We start from the raw sequence: 19,338 nt of genomic DNA on the forward strand, positions 1-19,338 counted from the left end.
ACGAATATCCGGTATCTATCTACTGTTCACTGTCTTTAGAATTGTTAATTAAGCCACTCAGCTTAATTAATTTATGTATTAGGGTCAACAGACTCGTTAGGCATAAATTACAGGTAATTTAATACGGTATTTAATTTTTCATAATTTTTATCTAGTCATAGACTTATTGTATTCTCTCTTGTTTATGCAGATGACAGCTTTGTGCCATATAAATTAAGAAATATTGAACCAACAAATTAAATATTATTTAGATAATCATTTTAAGCTAACAGAAATAAAGCCAATTCAAGAAAAAAGAAGACGTTCAGTTGTGTTTTATATAGCCTATAATCGAATTATCAGAATTCTATTTAATGTAAGATAAAAACAGTATTTTTCGTGATCAAGACCATCATCGAATATTCTAGCATATCGGTTTCGATAGTGCTGATACATAAAAAGCTAATAAAATACCAATAAAAGAACTCGACTAAGTATAGAAACGGATCAGAACGGAAATAGATTGGAGATGCGATGGACAAAATGCAGAAACAGATAGCGTGTTGAAATGCTGAGGAGCGAATTGCTTTCGATATTCACCTCATTTTCACATCAACACGAAACCTAAAAATTTTATAATGACATTCAACCTTAGAGATATTCCGTTTGTATGTTACATTATTTAACTTTAAAGTGTCATTTAATATTTATAAAAGAAATTCGAAGATTAAATATAATGTAAGAATAATTAAATATACGTTATAAATACATACAAAATGTTTTAAAAAGTTATATATTTCTTTGATTTATATTATTATTATTATTTTTTTAAGTTTTGTTATGGGTTCCTACAGGCCTATTTTACGAGAGGAAAGCCATACAACGATGTTCTATTAGTAGTTTTCTTATTTAAATAATGCAAAGAAAAAAGAAAAGAAATCTGATTCAATTGTTAAACTCCTTATGGACTTGAATAAGTAGATATTTTTTTACAAAGAAGTAAAGCACTGTCCAGGAAAGCACATGGAACTATCTATCTATTCAAAAAGAGAAATTTATTATCCCTTCAACAAAAACCGAAACTGACAAGATCGAGAGTAATATTAGACATATAGGTCTACAATATATTGCTATATTTATTTCTCTGTTGTCCGTCAGGTAAGCTACCCTTGGGAAGATTCCAGGTGCTGTATCCTCTCAATCCTCGCCACTAATGACGGGTCAGTCAGACCAAATGACTGGTTTGGCCCCAAGCGGAGATTTTCCTTTCACCTAGGTTAAGTGGGAAAATGTCCTGTTTAGGCTTAGCGTGCTTGGGTTATTTATTATCTCTTCACATCAGCATGACGTCACTGATGTATCACGTCGGATGTAGTGTGTGACGATCGGAGCTAGTCTATTCAATTTTAAACTACTAAGTGTTTATATAATAATTTCACAAAATGAGAATTACGAAAAGTCTGTTAAGTTTACGAGTGACGTAACAGTAAAACAATTGTTTTAGTAACTGCTTTACTATATTATTCCATTATGTAATTTATTAAAGTTATAAAAATATCAAGTTATCGTGGCTTATAGCTGTTAATATTAAAAGAAAGCTGCTTAAATAAGTCTGTAAACAAAAAGTTTAGAGCTGTGTAAATGCAGTTTATAAAAGTTTAAATAATTTATTCCCTAAAAACAATTCAGTAGGTTCGATGGTTTGAATTAAGTTGATAAAATAATTTTAATGGTTGTAAATTTTTATTAAATACGTAAGCCTAATTCATTGCAAAGTTTAATAAAATTATGATACTCACTAAAATATAGATTCTCATTTTGTAAATGACGGATACTAAAAAAGAAATTAATGACGTAGACAAATCACTTCCACATATCTGGATAATTAATCATTTGCCTCATAACAACTCAAAAATGTATTAGGAACACGTGCGTTGTTGCTGTTATATTCTGTTCAGATTGGATAACTTATATTCTAGGTCAATGGATCGCCATGTACTGTACTGTACGAGACACGTGTGCACGGATAAACAAGTTAGGGGCCAACAGACCGTAACTCACAAAGTAGTTAGACTACATCCTTCCCTCCTTATTAATATGTACCCTTTTTAACCGATTTCCCGAATGGGATTTTGGGCGCCTAAACGGACGTTATGGTTTAACGTGTCACTGCTTATGAAAATTTGGATTTCCGAAGCATCACATCCCGTTTTGTATTATGGACAAAAACATGTTTTCTGATGTTATTTCTACACGAAACGTGCACCGAGTGATCATTAGAGAAAATTATTATCGATAAACAGCATTTTAGTCAATTATTTATATAGGCCTACGTATAAGTTTCTTGGTTATAGATGTAATAAAACGGTTGACCCTATTATCATCATTCATTATGCTCTATTACTTAATAGAGATAGTCTTAAAATTATCTTCGGCACGATTGGAATTAGATTCTTAGTAGGACTGTCCAATGAAAATTATTTATAAATCACGTTTACACAATAGGCCTGGACAATAGAAACATCTCAAAATATATTTTGCAACTTTTTCAAATTCACTAACAATGCATACGTAACATTTAAATTATGTAATTTTTACATTAAATGAATTTAATATTTATATAAATTTTATATCAGTTATATCTAATTTTAACAAGATTATAAATTACATTACAGACTACAGAAAACGAATAGTCTGTACTATATAATTGAAAAGTTTAATAATTTTCAGCCTATAATATATTTCTATAGCCTAAGAATAATCTGCAGCCTATACAATCGAAGAATTTTATGGAAAAACCTATGCAAGCGCACTTACATACTGTATGTATTGTACTGTACTGTACAGTACAGCACGCTTACAGTACCTTATTCCATAGAACTCCTCAATTTTAACTCTAATCTCCATATGATTTTTAATGAAATGTTTTATGAATACTTATTAAAAATATATATTTTGATATTTTAAAATAATTTTATTTCCAAGACAAGATGAACTACTATACAAATCTTCATTACGTTTTATTCAAATTAGATTTAAAATTCAGTAGTTTTAAACTATTGAGCAGTAAGCTATTTTAACCATTCGATACTTTTAAAATATTTAAATAGATTGCATATTTAAGGCAATTGAATAGTTTCTAACATATAAAGGAATAAATTTAAATTTATAGGCTTGTACTTTTTAATAATATTTTAAAATTAAGTCAATTTTCGAAATAATTTCTTCAATTTAGATATACAGTATAAAGTTGAGCTATTAGAAAATTAGTAAATTTAATTAATAAATCTATTTACAATAGATAAATTTAAATTAAGTTATTTTCACATTAAACGCGTAAATCATTCAATTTTTATATAAATTATTCTGAAAAGTTTTTCATGAAAGTAAATAAAATATGCAGAGCGTAATTTAGAGTTGTATGAAAAAACATTATATTAAATTGTATTTTGCGATATAATACAATATTTTAATAATAAAATGTTATTGTTTTTTATCTTTATAGATATAACACAATAATGTTTTACTAAAATAGATAATAAAGACTATAAATTATCTTTCGAATATCAATTTATAAATAGATTTTATTATAAAATATTTTAAAACAGTATGCTTAAAAGAAAATCATAACTTATAGAAATAATATTTTAGATTATTTTAAAAATATAAAAAGTTAAATTTAAAATAAATTAAATTTTAATTTTACTTATTAGTCACATAATTTTTCTTGATTAAACCAGTAAATTAAAGCTATTTTAAAGGATAATTAAATTTTATATAAACCGAAAGTTAAGGGGCGTCATTATAACTTTAAAACACGACTGAGTTTTCTTCGTCTGCTATAATATGGAAGATTAGTTTTAAAATAAAACTCCTTTAAACGTGTATAAAAATAAATATCTTTAGCTGTTTTAATAACGGTAAAAAAGTATAATTTTCATCCATTTTATTTTGGTATTTCTCGGAATGTTTCGATGTAAGTAGAGTCAACTCCAAATGAAATCTTGCTAGAAATATTTCAGTAATTTATAAAAAGATAAAAAAATTACTGTACAGCACTTAAAAATTACTTTTTCTTTCCCCTTCTAAAGAAATTGTTCTTTTGTAATGAGGTGAAGTCCAACTGGTGGCTTATTTTAATGTTATTTGCTACTGGCATTGTTAATATTTTAATATGAGAATGTTTAAACACGAGAATGAATTATTTATAGTACAGTCATAGCTGGCATTTTCATAAAAAAACCATCTTTGTTACAATTTTCTTAAAAATTTATACCTTGAAGAACATTATATGGTATTCTCCTAATGAAGAACTCTAGGGGATGTTTAGGCTTTCCCTCCTATTGTATAGATAATTATTGAGACTAGGGGCTTCGTTTACCGTTTATACTTTAGCGCACATTAGTGCAGTTTAGTTTAATGATCGTTCTGTTTACATTCGAACACTTCGTACAAATTCTTTGTTGAAAAAATGTATTTAAATCTAATTTCTTTTTAAATGACATTATATTAATAATGTAGAACCATTAATTAAACTATGATAATATGAGCAATAGAACCTAATAAAATGACAGCTGCAGATCCGAACGTTTACTAAGGTCGAAGAAAAAAAAAAAAAAAACTGTCCATCACGCAGGAGACAGATGTAATTTGTCCCCAAGGCCCCCAAGGACAGTCAAACACACATATTAACCACCGATGTCCCACCTCCCGCTGCAGGCTCCAACCAACGGATTGTCACTTCGATGAGAGGCCTTCTATCCCTATGGCTGTATGCTAATCAGCTCCAGTAAAATACAGAATTGCATGTCTGAATTATAACAAGTAAATTACCTGATATAGACCGTCCGATCATTTATTTTTGTAATTTGGTCTATAAACTAAATGAAGATTTTTTTCTATATCTTAAAAGAAAATAGAGACAAAAGTGATTCGATATTGATCTCTATTTTTCTGATTCCGAGGCAATCATCATTAGTAAATTTATAAATATGACGATTTTATCCTTCTATTAAGCAGAAGTAAGATCATTAAACGTCATTTGGATAAGCAAAATTCCATTAGAAATTAAACAATGCACGAAAGTGTGGTATCAGAAACGTAACCTTAATTTACTGACGAGGCAAATACGACCGTTTATCACGCATCTGCATTTGAAGAATTTAATAATAGGCTATAGCCTATTCGTATAGGAATACTTTAATTTTTTCACATCTTTTTAAATCAATAAATTGAAAGGTGTATCAAGAAAGTTTAATTATAAACAGGATTACGCACCCGCTCTTTACTATATTTTTGATTAAGACATATTAATATAAGTCTACAGTTTGGTTGATAAAGTTTAATTTGAAAAATATCGGATATTTTGATTATAAAACGATTTTTTTTTTTTTGGATAAATTTATTATTGTTTTTCATCTAAAGTACAGCACATTCAATAAATAAAAATCGACGATTAAAATTAAAGTAATAAATTAATTTTAATTATATATTGCAGATAATTTAATAAATTTATCAATTTTCTTTTTAGAATTTGTTCTTAAAATCTTATAAATGTATAATTTATTAAGTAGAAAAACCCTAAAACAGATCTTAGAGTGTTTTGAGTCAATAAAAACTTAACAAAAGTTTTTTAAAAAATGAAAAACTTTCAATAAACATTTAAATAAACTTTTAAAAATATTCAATCACAACAAATTTGTATATCGAAAGAAAATATTTTGTACATAATTAAATAACAAATGTTTCCTGTTTATAAAGTTGAAAAATTGCAATAAGCAACTAAGCTCATCGATCATCTTCAAGAGACAGTTGATTTTTTTATAGAGAACTGATTAATTCCATCATTTGATGCGAAAGAGTAAATTAAAATTCTCTTTTAATTTATCTGTCAGCCTTTTACTGATACAAAGAACCAACAAAAATGTTTTATAAACTTTGAATTGCTTTTTAATATGTGATAATCTATAAGCGCTATCTCATACATCAGTCACACATCAAATTTAGACGTATTGCTTGATATTTTTCGGCGTAGATTGCTTTAAATAGAAAGAAATTACTTTTTATGTCAAAAATTATTTATAAATTACATTTTTGTGAGATAAAACATAAATTTATAAATTAGATTAAAAATATAAAAATTTCCTAACAAAATAATTCACTTTTATCTCCTTTTTCTATATGAATATAGCCTAAATGAATACCATAGAATTATTTATTATTAATAAATATTCGTAATAATATGAAACAGACCTTAAAGTAAAAATCAAAAATATATTTAAAAAATGGTTGTGTCGTAACTCAAAAACCAAATTTAATTTTTAATGTTTTTTCTGTTGTATTGTCAATTTTTACTGCAATTAGCACAAATTAATTAAAACAAGATTAACTTATATTCATAATAACCTATCAGTCTAAACAAAAGATAGTGTGGGCCTAGACTTATACGGAATTTATAAATAAATTCCTCTATATTTTAAGTCGAGTTCTGACGAATTTATAAATTTTTATAGAGTTCTAGGAGAATTTATAATCTATACTTTCTATAGGCCTCATTCAAATATATTTTATACAGTGTATTTAATGTGTATAATGTATATCCTCTATAACAAATTTTAATAAGGCTAGATATACAATCTACGTTTTAGGCTTTACGTAAAAATATATGTAAAAATTATTTTTATAATTCACAATTTTGGTGATGTAAACATTTTTTAAGTCTAAAATTAATAAATTTGAACATAAGCACAGACAGGTGAAAATTTAGACGTAAATAATTTTCCGAACGAAAGTTTTTTAATTTATAATGAGCGGTTTTATGGTATGTATAACACATATCACGATTTATTAAATAAATATATTAGTAAAAAAGTTTGTATGGGTTAAAAATAATTAAGCAATTACTATCCAGTTTAAAAGCAGTGGTAAAAAACCAAGATGTTTTTACAAAAATTTAAATTAACTCTATTCATCAAAATAATTCTATTAATTCATTCAAAACATGATTATTCTTTTTTAAACGAGTAAGTAAAAAATTCAATTTTCTTCCGCAGAGTCAAAGTCTAAGTTCGAAAGGAAAGTTAAAAAAATTGCAGAAACGTGGGACAGAATAAAAGGTCTGCCAACATTGTTTAGGGAAATTGATAGTCTTAGTCCTATATAGAATGACGGGTATTTTGTCAACTGATTAGGCTTTAGATCGAGCTAGAGAGAGAGAGATGGTCATAAAATATTAGATCTTTATTCCATTAACTCGACGTCAAGCGGTTTAATAGAGTCTTCTTAGAGGACGGTACGGTTCGCCGTCATCCAATCATTCACTGCCTTGATAAATGGTAGTATGGAGGGCCCTGCGCTGCAATGGGAACAAAGCAACTGCTCCATCGTATTCAACTGATTTATGTTTAACCTAATTCCTTTTCTATTGTTGATTGTTTTCTCGAGGTTGAGAGAAGAAAACCGTCGCTGTTTAAACTGCCGCAGTGGCGATCTGCTAATTAAAACTATGTCCGCACACTTGGGGGTGCCAAGTCGACAGCTACTCCTCGGACAGGTGAAAATATTCCCTCGCCTTTCCTCTTTCCAACATCTTTTCTTGCATTTATTTCTATTTTAAACAGCTTCCAACAACTATTTGCAAATAGAATTTTCAAAACGAAACGGAACAATTGTTTCTGCTCAATTTTTTTCTGCCGTATTCTGTCCCATAGACTTACTTTTAATTGCTTTAAACCGGAGACTTAGACATTAGAAACTGCGTTTTGATATAATTTCAAAAATAATAAACTTTTGAACAATATTTCTTTATTTTTCCATTAGGAATTGTTAGGCTTACTTTATTAGAAAAAAAAAATGAATATGTGTGTATAAATAAAATAACCATTAATTCATTAAAGACCCGAAATTTTCTAAATCCTAAAGTAATATAAAAATTTATTCATTTTTTATTGTTTTAGTTAATAAAATTTAAAATAAAAGTCCCGAGAATATAAAATATCGTTATTATATTCCAAAGTTTTCGTAGGTAAAATCAGTATTTTTTCAACAGAAGTAAAAAAAATTAAGTACTTAACATTAAAAATTAACAAGTAAAACTTTGGAATTCTAAAATTTTCGATGAATTTTTAACCCGTTGCAAGCTTTAAATAATAGTTAATTTACAGTTTAATCTTAATTTCCAAAAAGTAAATAAGGCCTTTAAGTCTGAACCTTGTGAACATTAACTTTTAATTAGAGATTTTCTTTAATAAAATATAAAATACGAAAGTCAGTAGTTATTAAAAGAAATTAATGAAAAATCTGAAAAAAACATAAATGATACAAATCAATGTGCTATGCTATATTCGATAATTATTACATTTGTTTTTTTTCTGTTCTTATTAATAATTTCTGCAAAACTATTTACATTCAAAGTTATTTAACAGGTAAAAACTTTCACTCTATTAATTAAGGAGAATTCAAAACTACAAAAATCGTTTATAGAGTAATTATAACGGAAATAAATTTTTGAAACACGCTTAATTGAATCAAATTAAAATCAATGCCTTTAATAATTTTCTACAGAATGACTTCCGTGGCTAATTTCAGTGTTTGTGACTTCCAAAGCGCCATTCAATCAAAAGTGTTTTCAAGAAACAAAAATCTTATAATTCATTAATTGTTGAAGTAAACGCAGAATTTCCTGTAGTAAAAATCTTTAATGTTGCATCATTAAATCCCTAACGAAAATGTGAAGACATTTACCAGAATACTTAATTACTAAAGAAAATTAAAATATCTATCATTTTCGTATCGTTCGTTAAATTACATACATAAACGAGTTGAATACTTAAAAATAATTACCACTTAAGAAAATGGCTGTCAGGAAGGAAAAGAATTTTCTTCGGCTTAATATCGATAACCGCAAAAGGAAGCAGTAAAAGTTTGATAAACAGGATGTGATGTTTCTGAGTACTTAGTCTGAGTGAATTTTTTATCTACTTATATTTAATATCATGCGTCTTTTGTGGGTTTTACTTCTACTTCATCTCTGTCTGCATTCAAGTAAGTTCCAGTTAATATAATATTCATAAAATCTATGCGATTAATACACGAAGAACATCATGAGTTTACCAAACTTTATCAGTTTTAATGGCGTAGATTTTATATTAATACTGTACTTAGAATAAAACTGTCACAGGCACTTAATACTCATCCCTTTTTCTTTTGCAGTTTAATTTCTAAAAGCTAATTGTTATTAAAACTGTATTTCTTAATAGTAACAGCTTGCGGGGACGAGTGGATATGGATAAATTCACTTAAAAAATACTACTTTATTAGTGTAATGTCCACCGACTGGGACGATGCAAAAAGTAATTGCCAGAGAAAGAATTCAAGGCTTGTTAGTTTAGACGAAAATATTACAAAATTTATGATGATTTTAATAGGAAATAGTAAGATATACAAATAAATTTGCAAAATTCACATTTCTGTTAAGTATAACTATAATATTTTTAATGTTTAATCAGATAAAAGTTCGAATTATTGGATAGGAAGTGTCAATAATACAGTTCCTGTAAAGCTGTCAAACGGGAAAACATGTTACGCAATTAATAGTAGAGTAAGTAATTAAATAATTAATAAAATTAATTTATGCAGAAATGAAAAATAATTTTATTTTGATAATAGGGAGTGGAAATCCGTGCATGCGACGAAGAAAACGGATATATTTGTCAGCGGGACGGATCTAAAATGATATATAAGTTCTATGATGCGTGTATCCAAGTAAGAATCATTTATTAAGATTAAGAAAATATAAAATAAAAATTCTTTTAAACAACGAAATGTCATGTTCATTAGAAGGAGAACCTTACCTGTTATTGGATCACACGCACAACGAAGCAGTTCATAGAAGCCAATAACCATTGCTCCGACGAAGATGGACATCTGGTTCACGTCTATGACAGGTTATATACCTTTTAATAAAATTTAATTGTTCAAAATTTCCTGACTTTATCCATTAAAATAATTGCACTTAGAATAACTAATTAAAAAACAAATTTCAATTTAAAACGTTCTTTAGCTAATTACGTATTAACGTTAAGTAGTTATTTAAGCTCTATTAACCTTTTAATTTTAGAAAAGAAGAATACTTTATTTATTCTTTGATTTCTCTTAATTATGAAAATAACGGAGGAAAGTATTGGCTTGATTGGAATAAAGAAGGAAAATGGATAAATAATACTTTTAAGTTAAGTAAGGACTCTTCCACATTATCGGGTATGTTTTGTAATTAAATCAATTTTAATAATAGCTTGCATTCTATCGATTTAAATTAATTAATTTTTTTCTCTTTGCTTTTTAACAGAAGAAACTTGTTCCGCTATATTATTTAATAAGTCAAATTTTCTGAAAATTTCGGTTAAATCTAACAGTTTTGCCTACGCCATTTGTCAAAAAACTATTAAAACTTATTTAATTCAATCATCGGATTGTATTTCGTGTCCGGTTTCATGGTTTTCTTATGGATCTACGGACAAATGCTATTGGGTATAATTAATTATTTTTCATAATTTCTGTTCAAATACTCAAAAATATAATCATTTCTCTGATATGATTTTTAAATTTTCTGTTACAAGTATTCATTCTGTTATTAAAATATAAAATATATTATATATTATATTTTAATAATTTAATTTTTAATATTCTTAAAATAGATATCCAATAATCAGACTCGAAATTGGTTCCAAGCTCAAAGCTATTGTCAAAATTTTGGAGGCGATTTAATTACTTATACAAGTAAAGAAGAAGAAAATTTTATATTGAGGTAAATTGTTTTATTACTTAAGTTTCTAAAGATTATATTTTTTTGATCAAGTTTCCATTGAATATTTTAAATATAGTATTATGTCTGAAACGTTACAAGATTATTGGATAGGTCTCAACTATTCATTTTCACGTAAGTAAATGAATAGATATATGTTATAAAATAAAAAATAAAATATATTTTAAAAATTATTTTAATAAATTCGATTATTAAGTTTTATTTCATGTAAATTTTATCAAAAACTTTCATATCAAAATTGGAAAAGTTTATTATTGAATTATCCAATATATTTATTAATAAGTTATATTGATTAGTAATGAGTTTAAACTTATTTTAAAATATTTAATTAATTTATATTATAAGAACACAATTTCCTTCCTTTGAAAAATATCAATAACTCATAAACAAAAAGATCTTTAAGATAAATTTGATTCGTGATAAGTCTTAATTCTTTTACACGTTCTAAATACAATTGCAAATTATGAATTTCTAAGGTAATTAATTAGATTTTTAAATAGACTTATGCATTAAAATACGGAAATTTTTACGTAATTTTGCTTACTTTGAAGTGTTTGTTTACACGAATTTTAATTGTCATTAGTTAACAGGTTATAAATGGACTGAAAAATTGGGTGATGCTACGATTTGGATGAGAAGAAACTTCAAAGAATTAAATGGAACGGAAGGATCAAATAAAAGTTTATGCGTTTTTTATAGTCAGAAAGCTAAAGAATGGTTGCATGAAGACTGCGAATTGTCAAAGGGATTTATATGTAAAGGTGGAAAAAGTAAGCCATTATTCATTAGTTTTTCATTATAAGAGGCACGCAAATGTATTAAATATGTATATTCGACCAACCATTACATTTCTTTATCAGAAATATGCGACAAGGAGTGGAAACTGTTCAACGGAAATTGTTACAAAATAGAGTCATCGCTAGCTTTTACTTGGCATCGCGCACTGATGTATTGCAAAGACAACAATGGAAGTCTTTCGTCCATCCATTCCACTGAAGAATTGCAATTTCTTTCCAGAATGGTAACTTAAATATATATTCTCCTCCATCACTTCCGTATCTTAAATATTTCAAATTTAACAGAGTCAAAATTTAAAAAAAAATATATTACAGTCTTCTTCGATTTATAAAGTGAATTTGACAATAAAAACAATTTTTATATTTTCGATATTTAAGTTACAAATTATTCTTGCAGATAAGCGAAACTAATTCCAATGAATTATTTTGGATTGGACTTTATCAAAACGGAAGATACTTACAATGGTCGGATTCTTCACCCATACAATTTCTTTTAGATGGTCTTCCAGAAGGTGAAGATGAGAGATGTGCCAGTTTAAATTTTACTGGTAGGCAGTTTCCATAGTTATATATAGGCCTATATATATCTTAATAAAGTTCCATAGACTGAGCTTTTTAAACATTTTATGTAGGCAAATGGTTCAGTCATGACTGCAATATAAAAAAAGGATTTATTTGTAAAAAATCTGCCAATTTTGATGCCATGTTGTCTACTACGACGACGACGTTATTACAAGAGGAAGAATGCCCAGAAGTTTGGTTACATTTTGGTAAATTATTTTTAAATCGATACAAATTATTATAAATAAAATTTAATACTTTCGTTCATTTATAAGATTTTTTCTTTATTTAAATATTTTAACTTAAATAGCTCGGTCTCATACTATTTACACACAGGTGTTATACTTGTTACTTTGAAACAAAATATCGGGGACATGCATCAATGGAGCATTAAATGATTAATAAAATTCGTGCAGATTATTTTTCTATTATAGTTATTTCTAACGTTTTCAATTTGTTAAATAATTGATAAAGGAAATAAATGCTACCTGTACGTAAAAGGCAAGAATAAAAGTCTTAGTTGGATGGAAGCTAATCGACAATGCTCTTCGTTAGGAAGTCATTTAACAACTATACAAAATTCAAAGCAACAAGGTTGTGATTTGTTACATATATTTATCATATTTTTAAAAGTTATATTTTTTATTTAATAAATATATTTTCCACTACTAGAATTCTTAACATTTCTGTTAGTTTACTTCGAGAAGAATGCTTGGATAGGATTCAATTCTCCAAAGAATGATCATACATTCGCATGGACAGATAACTCGCGTATCGACTATACAAATTGGAATAGAGACAAACTTGGTGATCTAGAAACGGTAATTAATGAAAAAGAAGTTATGATATATAGTATATGGGCACAGTATATTTTATTACAATATATTTTAAAGAAACGCTGCGTAGAAATCCTCGCTCCGAATTCAAAAGATGAATTTATTGCTGGAAAATGGAACCCTGCCTCTTGTAATTTGCATCGAAGTTACATTTGCGAGAAAAAAATAAGTAAATTTAAATTAATTTAAATAATTTTAGAAAAATTAACAATCTTTGTTTGTAAATTTATATTTATTCTTTAAGGCCTACTGTATTAATTATTATTTTTTAAAATTTTAAGACAGTTTTATTCGTATATTAATTGTATTTAATAAAGTTTTATTATAAAATATAAGGTAGAAAGATTATTCTTTACAATTCCCAATATCGTTATTTAAATATAACTGATTTTATTAGGTTCGATTCAGATGACATCATTAACGACGTTGCAAAGTTTAGAAACATGTAACAAGCCTCGCGATTGGATTAAATTTAAAAATAGATGCTACAAGATGATAAATTCGAGTAATTCGTGGCTCAAAGCGGATTTTCAGTGCAGAAAATATAATGCGCACTTAGTTACGATTTCAAATAGTTCTTTTAACGTTTTCGTTCAGTTTATGTTGTCCAGTTATAATATACCTACGATCTGGTTAGGCCTTAACAGAGGGGTAAGTATTTTAAAATATTATTTATATATATAAATTAATATAATATTTAATATTACGGTTCTTTTTATTATAAGATTTTCTATAGATTTAAATACGGTCACATATGAAAAACATAAAATTAAATTTTTAATTATATATTAAAATTAATAAAAAAATATTTTATATAAAAATTTCTCTATGTTTATAATCAAAATTTTTGAAATTATTAAAATTTTAATTCCCTTCAAATCAAATAAAATAGCAAAATAAATCGAAAATAGTTTTTCTTTTTTTATTTTAAAGAATATCAGCGTTAAAGTAATTTATTTTCAATTTTATTTGTATTAATAATTAATAAACTATTATTTTAATTTTAAACATTTATCATTTATAAAACATAAATAAAAAATATCTTTTGCTTACGTAATATATATATATATATGTTTTTAAGTTAGTTCTATAACTACATTTTGTTTTCATGTAACAATAATTAATTTAAATTCAATTAATTAGGCCTACTTATTTTCCATGCTCAATGCGGGTTCGGCCAGACCCATAATGGGGCCTGGCTAAATTATTAAAATAATTATATAATTCTTACGTAACCGTGTGAATATCTATCTTAAATTGTTATAAATATATAAAATCACAAGTTAATTACGAAAAATATTTACCAATAAGCCTATTCATTTGACTATTATTGACTACAGCACCATTATCAACTTTTTATTATTATTTTTTTACGTTTAAAATAAGCAATTTTATAAATTTAAAAAAGGTGATTTTTCTCTAAAATCAAATGAATATTAATGGATTATTTTATATTTATTAAGGCAACTAATTTAAAAACAAACTATAAAATTAAGGTTTTCCTAATATTAAAAAAGAAGAGCGATCGTCCGATAGTTGCTCGGTATTAAAACAATTTTTGAAATATTCAGGCTTATATCATTTTTGTTTTTATAAAATTAGAAGAATTGAACGTCTAATATAAGTTAAGAATTCAGTTAATTTAATTCCAAATCACACTCTTTTTATTTCTAAAAATTTATAATTTAGAATTGCGTTCGTTTATCAGTTAAAATACGTTTAAAAATTCAAAGAATTTGATAAATTCTAAATTAATTCTCTTATTATAAACACGAGTTTTCACTTTATTATAATTATTATTATCTCAAAAATCTGATCTAGTAAAGTTTTAAAAAGGAACCACCCCATAAATTTAATTAATATTGACGATATAACATTTAATTATTTTCCTTTAAATGAATTTTTGATTCGGCATTTTAAAATTTGGTAAAATTTCAATGAAATTCTCTATATTTGAAAATGCTAGAAACTTTCAGAGAATTAAATGTAATTATCATCTTGAAGGGAAATTTATTATCTTCGCGTAATTATTAATTAATTTTTATTTTAATTAAATTTAAATTAGGTTATGCTATAAAAATAGAAAGACATAACAGAAAATAAGAAGAAATTTTCCTCGACAAAATTTAAATTATATAAGCTGTTTCGCTTATGAATATAAGATGTTTGCATCTTAGTTTACGTTAATAATTATGTTATTTAAAAATATCTTGTAAAATACAACGTTTCTCAGCTCATATACTTTTATGAGAATTATTATTAAACAATATCTATTATTAATCATTTTTTTTTTATTTAGAAGAATTTAGGAAGAAAATTTAGAATTTATAAATACAAAACCATAAAATTTATAAAATATATTTATTCTAATCTTTTATTAAAATAGAGAATCTTTCCTTCAGACAAAGTAGATTAAGTCCTATCAGATTAAATTTGATTTTAAAATATTAATATTATTCATTATGCATATTCTATATAAATAAATTTACCGTATACTTGATATTAATTAATTGATTATAACGCTAAAATAATTTTTAGAAACCCGATTAGACCAACCGTTCAGTTTTGATTCGATCAGATGTTCGTGCTGTTTTTTAATATAGTCTGTAGATATATCGAAACATAAGATTATGTTCTTTGATTGTTTGGTTTGTAAGTGGAATAAATAACTTCAATATACTTGTCTATCACGAAGATTATGTTGTGTCACGTAACTTATGATACAAAACAATATGATAATGATTTACAAGTTATATTTTTATGTAAAACTAGAAAACTGTAAAGATAAGGAAATGGCTGTATCAACTTTCTGCGACGAGAGTCTTTCTTTTCTGTTTTAAATGAGGAATGACTGAGTTGAAATGTACTGTACAGTAAGGTACTTTAATTCGGTTATTAGTTCGATAGATATAAGTTTCTCACAAATTCTAAATTTATAAAACATCAAAATAATTCGCTTTGTGTTAATGTATCGAAAGCGAAGATTTAGTAAAATAACTGAAACATTTGTTAGTTATAACTTTTGTAGCTTAACATATATTATCAAAACTCAAATAAATATAACTTACATGGTGTATAATTTGATATCCTGTAGGAATTCGGAAGAAGCCTAAACGAGATAACCAGCACACATTAATTTTTGCCATTCAATTCATACTTATTATCATTTTCTCATAAGTATATGTTACATTTACACTTATTCTATTATCATTACTATTGATAATTAGTTTTCAATCATGAAAGTTTTTTGAAAATTTCTACAAACAAAAAATTTTCTAATTATCCTAAATTTAAATAACTGAATCAGTTTAAAATTTTGTTTTAATGGTAAACAATTTTTTAAAGTCATCTGAGTTTATTAATTACTTTTGTTCTTTTGGGAGCATATAGATTGTAAATTAGTTTTGAGTAAGAGTAATTAATGCATATTTTTACATATTTTAGGAAAGAAACATTTTAAAGCAACCTAATTTATTACATTTCATTAATATTTTCAAAATTTAAGCTTATTTTTCATTAATCTGCTGTTTTATTAACTCAAATACAGTATAACCTACGAGGTTTGTCAAGAATACTTCAGCAAATTCTTCCTTAACATCGACTGAATGTTGAATGTTGGTATTACTGAATTTTAATAAAATATATTATCTAAAGGAAGACCGTTACTTCCTAGACACATTTTAATTAAGAATAATAAAATATAGAAAGAATGTTTTATTAACAGAAGTAATTGGCAATATTTGGTAAATTTTTGAATATTTTGCGTAAATTTTTCAAATATAATTAATTGTAATTTTTTTCAAATTAAAATAAGTAATATGTTGCAAGTAAGGTTAGGACATTTAGGTACTAGATTTCTTAGTTTTATAACTAGCTAATTTACAGATAGTTATAAAAAAATAATTATCCAGGCAGTAAAAATCATATAAATAGTTATAAAAGTCAAATTTCTATAACTATTTACATGATTTTTAGGCTTCAATGTACTAGGTCTGGTTATAAAATTAGTCTTATTTAGTCAAGTGAATTAAAGCGGCGAGAAATAGCAAAATTATGTAAGTAAAAAGCATAAGTAATTTAGATTATTTATATCAGAAAGAAAAATTTTTCAAACGGCGTTTATAAAAGCGTTTATTTGTATTCGGATACAATCTTTTGAATTGCAAAAATGTTTTAATATCAGATCTTCAATGAGCGAAAACCATAAGATACTACCAATGTTAATAGGCTTTTTTATTTCGATATCAATTCTGAGTTAAAAACATTAACTAGCATAAGTCTAATATTTTAGAAACTTTTGTTTATTTATTTATAAATTTAATTTTAAAATATTCTGAAAATATCAAAATAAAGTAACCATTATAAAAATATAATATCTTTCAACTATTTTATACTTTTAATTATAATTATAATTTTTTTTGTAATATATTCAAACATCCATTTTGTTTAAGAATGTAAAACATTTATACCTATAATTATTTTATTAATAAAAATTTTTATTTTTTATTTACTAGCTTAATCTATAGTAAAATCTTTCTTAAAATGAAATTTTTCTGTTATATTGTTATATAGATTTATCAATACAATGTTAAGTCAATTAGAACTTATTACTGATAAGGAGATAATAAAAACGAAGCTTATCATTTGCGCTATTGTTTTAGGCCTAGTAAAAAGAGCGCACCAAGAATTTTCTGTTGAAATGTCAAAAATTTTGACTGTTTAAACATTATATTAAATGTCTGTCGGCTACATCTGTTTAGATTTGACGATTTTTCTCTTAAAACTCGATTGTTTTAATGTCAATAATCCTGGATGTTTTTTTTTTAAAATAATATTTTTTTTCAAAATTTGAAATATAAAAAAGCTATTATACACGAATAAAAATTGTTCGTTTTATTTAATTACTTTGTATTAATTTATTACTTACTTAACATTTTCGAAATAGTAAATAGTTTTTCTTAAATTTAGAAACGATTTCGATATAAATGGATATCGGGATGGCCGGTTTTATTTACTAATTGGGGTAAAGATCAACCCGGAAAAGAAGGATTATGCTCGATAATGCTCCCATCTGGACAATGGATGACTAAATCTTGTCTGGAAAAGTTCCCTTTTGTATGCGAAACAACGCCAGGTAAATCTAATCAATCGTAGTTTATTTTTCACTCGAATTAATTATAAAATACTCAAATTTATTAGTAAAATGATGCATTAAAATATTGCAGATTTATTACCGAGTGATCCTTCCGATAGACTCGGATTATGCTCTTCCAAATCTGATGAATGGATGGATCTTGGGAAAAAATGTTATTATTTCGAAGGAAAAGCTTTACTATCTTTATCGGAAGCTAAGCTAGAATGTTTGCGCAAAGGTAGAAAATAAATACAATTAAAAATAATTTTTTAATAGATTGAAGAGTTTAACAGTACTTTTTAATTTGTAGATAGCGAGTTGATAAGTTTACATTCTATAGAAGAAATTAATATCGTCTCAAAATACATTAAATATACTTCTACTTCGTATTGGATAGGATTAGTTCGTAAACAAGATGGTAATTTTTTATTACCTTTTCTTCTTTAAATATATTATAGGCTAAATAGCGTTATTAAAATGTAATCATTTCCGAAGGAAGCTTTTCCTGGACAGATTATAGTCCTGTAAATTTTGTCTATTGGGATGATAATGAACCTGCTGATAATTATAGAGATAATTGTGTGGAAATGCATAGGAAACGCAAAACGTGGAGTATGGTAGATTGCAAACTGAAAAGAGGATATATATGCACAAAGAAAAAAAATGGTAAGATTTTCTATTTCGGTTTTATCTTATCGACAAAATTGATAATGTGTATTTATTTCAGAAACAATCGGAGTAACGAAACAAATGAAATTGTACACGAAAAACAAGAAAATCAACAGTAAGAATTTGATTTATTAAATAATAAACACTTAAAAATAAGAAAAACAGCCTTAATTTTTTTATTACAGACAAAAATTTTCACCCCGGTATTATAGTGACGATTACTGTGGTTTGTATATCTGTGATGATCTGCATGATTTATCTGATCATTATTTGTATTAAAAAAATCCGAAAGAAAGAGACTCCGATAATAACTGATAGTAGTAATGAAGAAACTATGACCTATTCCAATGTTGCATTCGTAGATGAATATTCCGAAGACTCGTCCGACGTCAATAGGAATCAATTTGGAATAATATAAGCCTACGTTTATTGTGATAGTCGCTATAAAGTGTACTGTAATTTTTATAAGTAAATAATAAAAATAAATATATTTAATAATATAAACTGATTTAATCTATGTGTTTAATAATTACAAATATT

The 19,338-nt window shown here is 25.9% G+C and overlaps 1 protein-coding gene across 2 annotated transcripts; it reads left to right on the top strand.

Annotated features, from left to right (window-relative positions):
• Positions 1-8,890: 8,890 nt before the first annotated feature.
• Positions 8,891-19,306, top strand: LOC136989125 (macrophage mannose receptor 1-like). Of its 2 annotated transcripts, XM_067287225.1 has the most exons (23): positions 8,891-9,021; positions 9,237-9,410; positions 9,486-9,577; positions 9,646-9,741; positions 9,817-9,923; positions 10,097-10,236; positions 10,325-10,506; positions 10,674-10,783; positions 10,860-10,915; positions 11,392-11,571; positions 11,662-11,822; positions 11,996-12,146; positions 12,231-12,368; positions 12,634-12,753; positions 12,832-12,980; positions 13,053-13,164; positions 13,393-13,646; positions 17,964-18,129; positions 18,221-18,367; positions 18,440-18,547; positions 18,625-18,795; positions 18,857-18,913; positions 18,984-19,306. In XM_067287225.1, the coding sequence occupies exons 1-23, from the start codon at positions 8,973-8,975 to the stop codon at positions 19,214-19,216; spliced, it is 3,153 nt and encodes a 1,050-aa protein (XP_067143326.1). In that variant the 5' UTR covers positions 8,891-8,972; the 3' UTR covers positions 19,217-19,306. The 2 variants fall into 2 exon arrangements, with proteins under 2 accessions (XP_067143326.1, XP_067143327.1); XM_067287226.1 differs by lacking the exons at positions 18,857-18,913; positions 18,984-19,306 and having other exon boundaries at positions 18,629-18,795.
• Positions 19,307-19,338: the final 32 nt, after the last annotated feature.

This window comes from Centruroides vittatus, unplaced genomic scaffold (assembly GCF_030686945.1).
Source record: "Centruroides vittatus isolate TY-2023 unplaced genomic scaffold, ASM3068694v2 scaffold_435, whole genome shotgun sequence".
Taxonomy (NCBI): Eukaryota; Metazoa; Arthropoda; class Arachnida; order Scorpiones; family Buthidae; genus Centruroides; species Centruroides vittatus.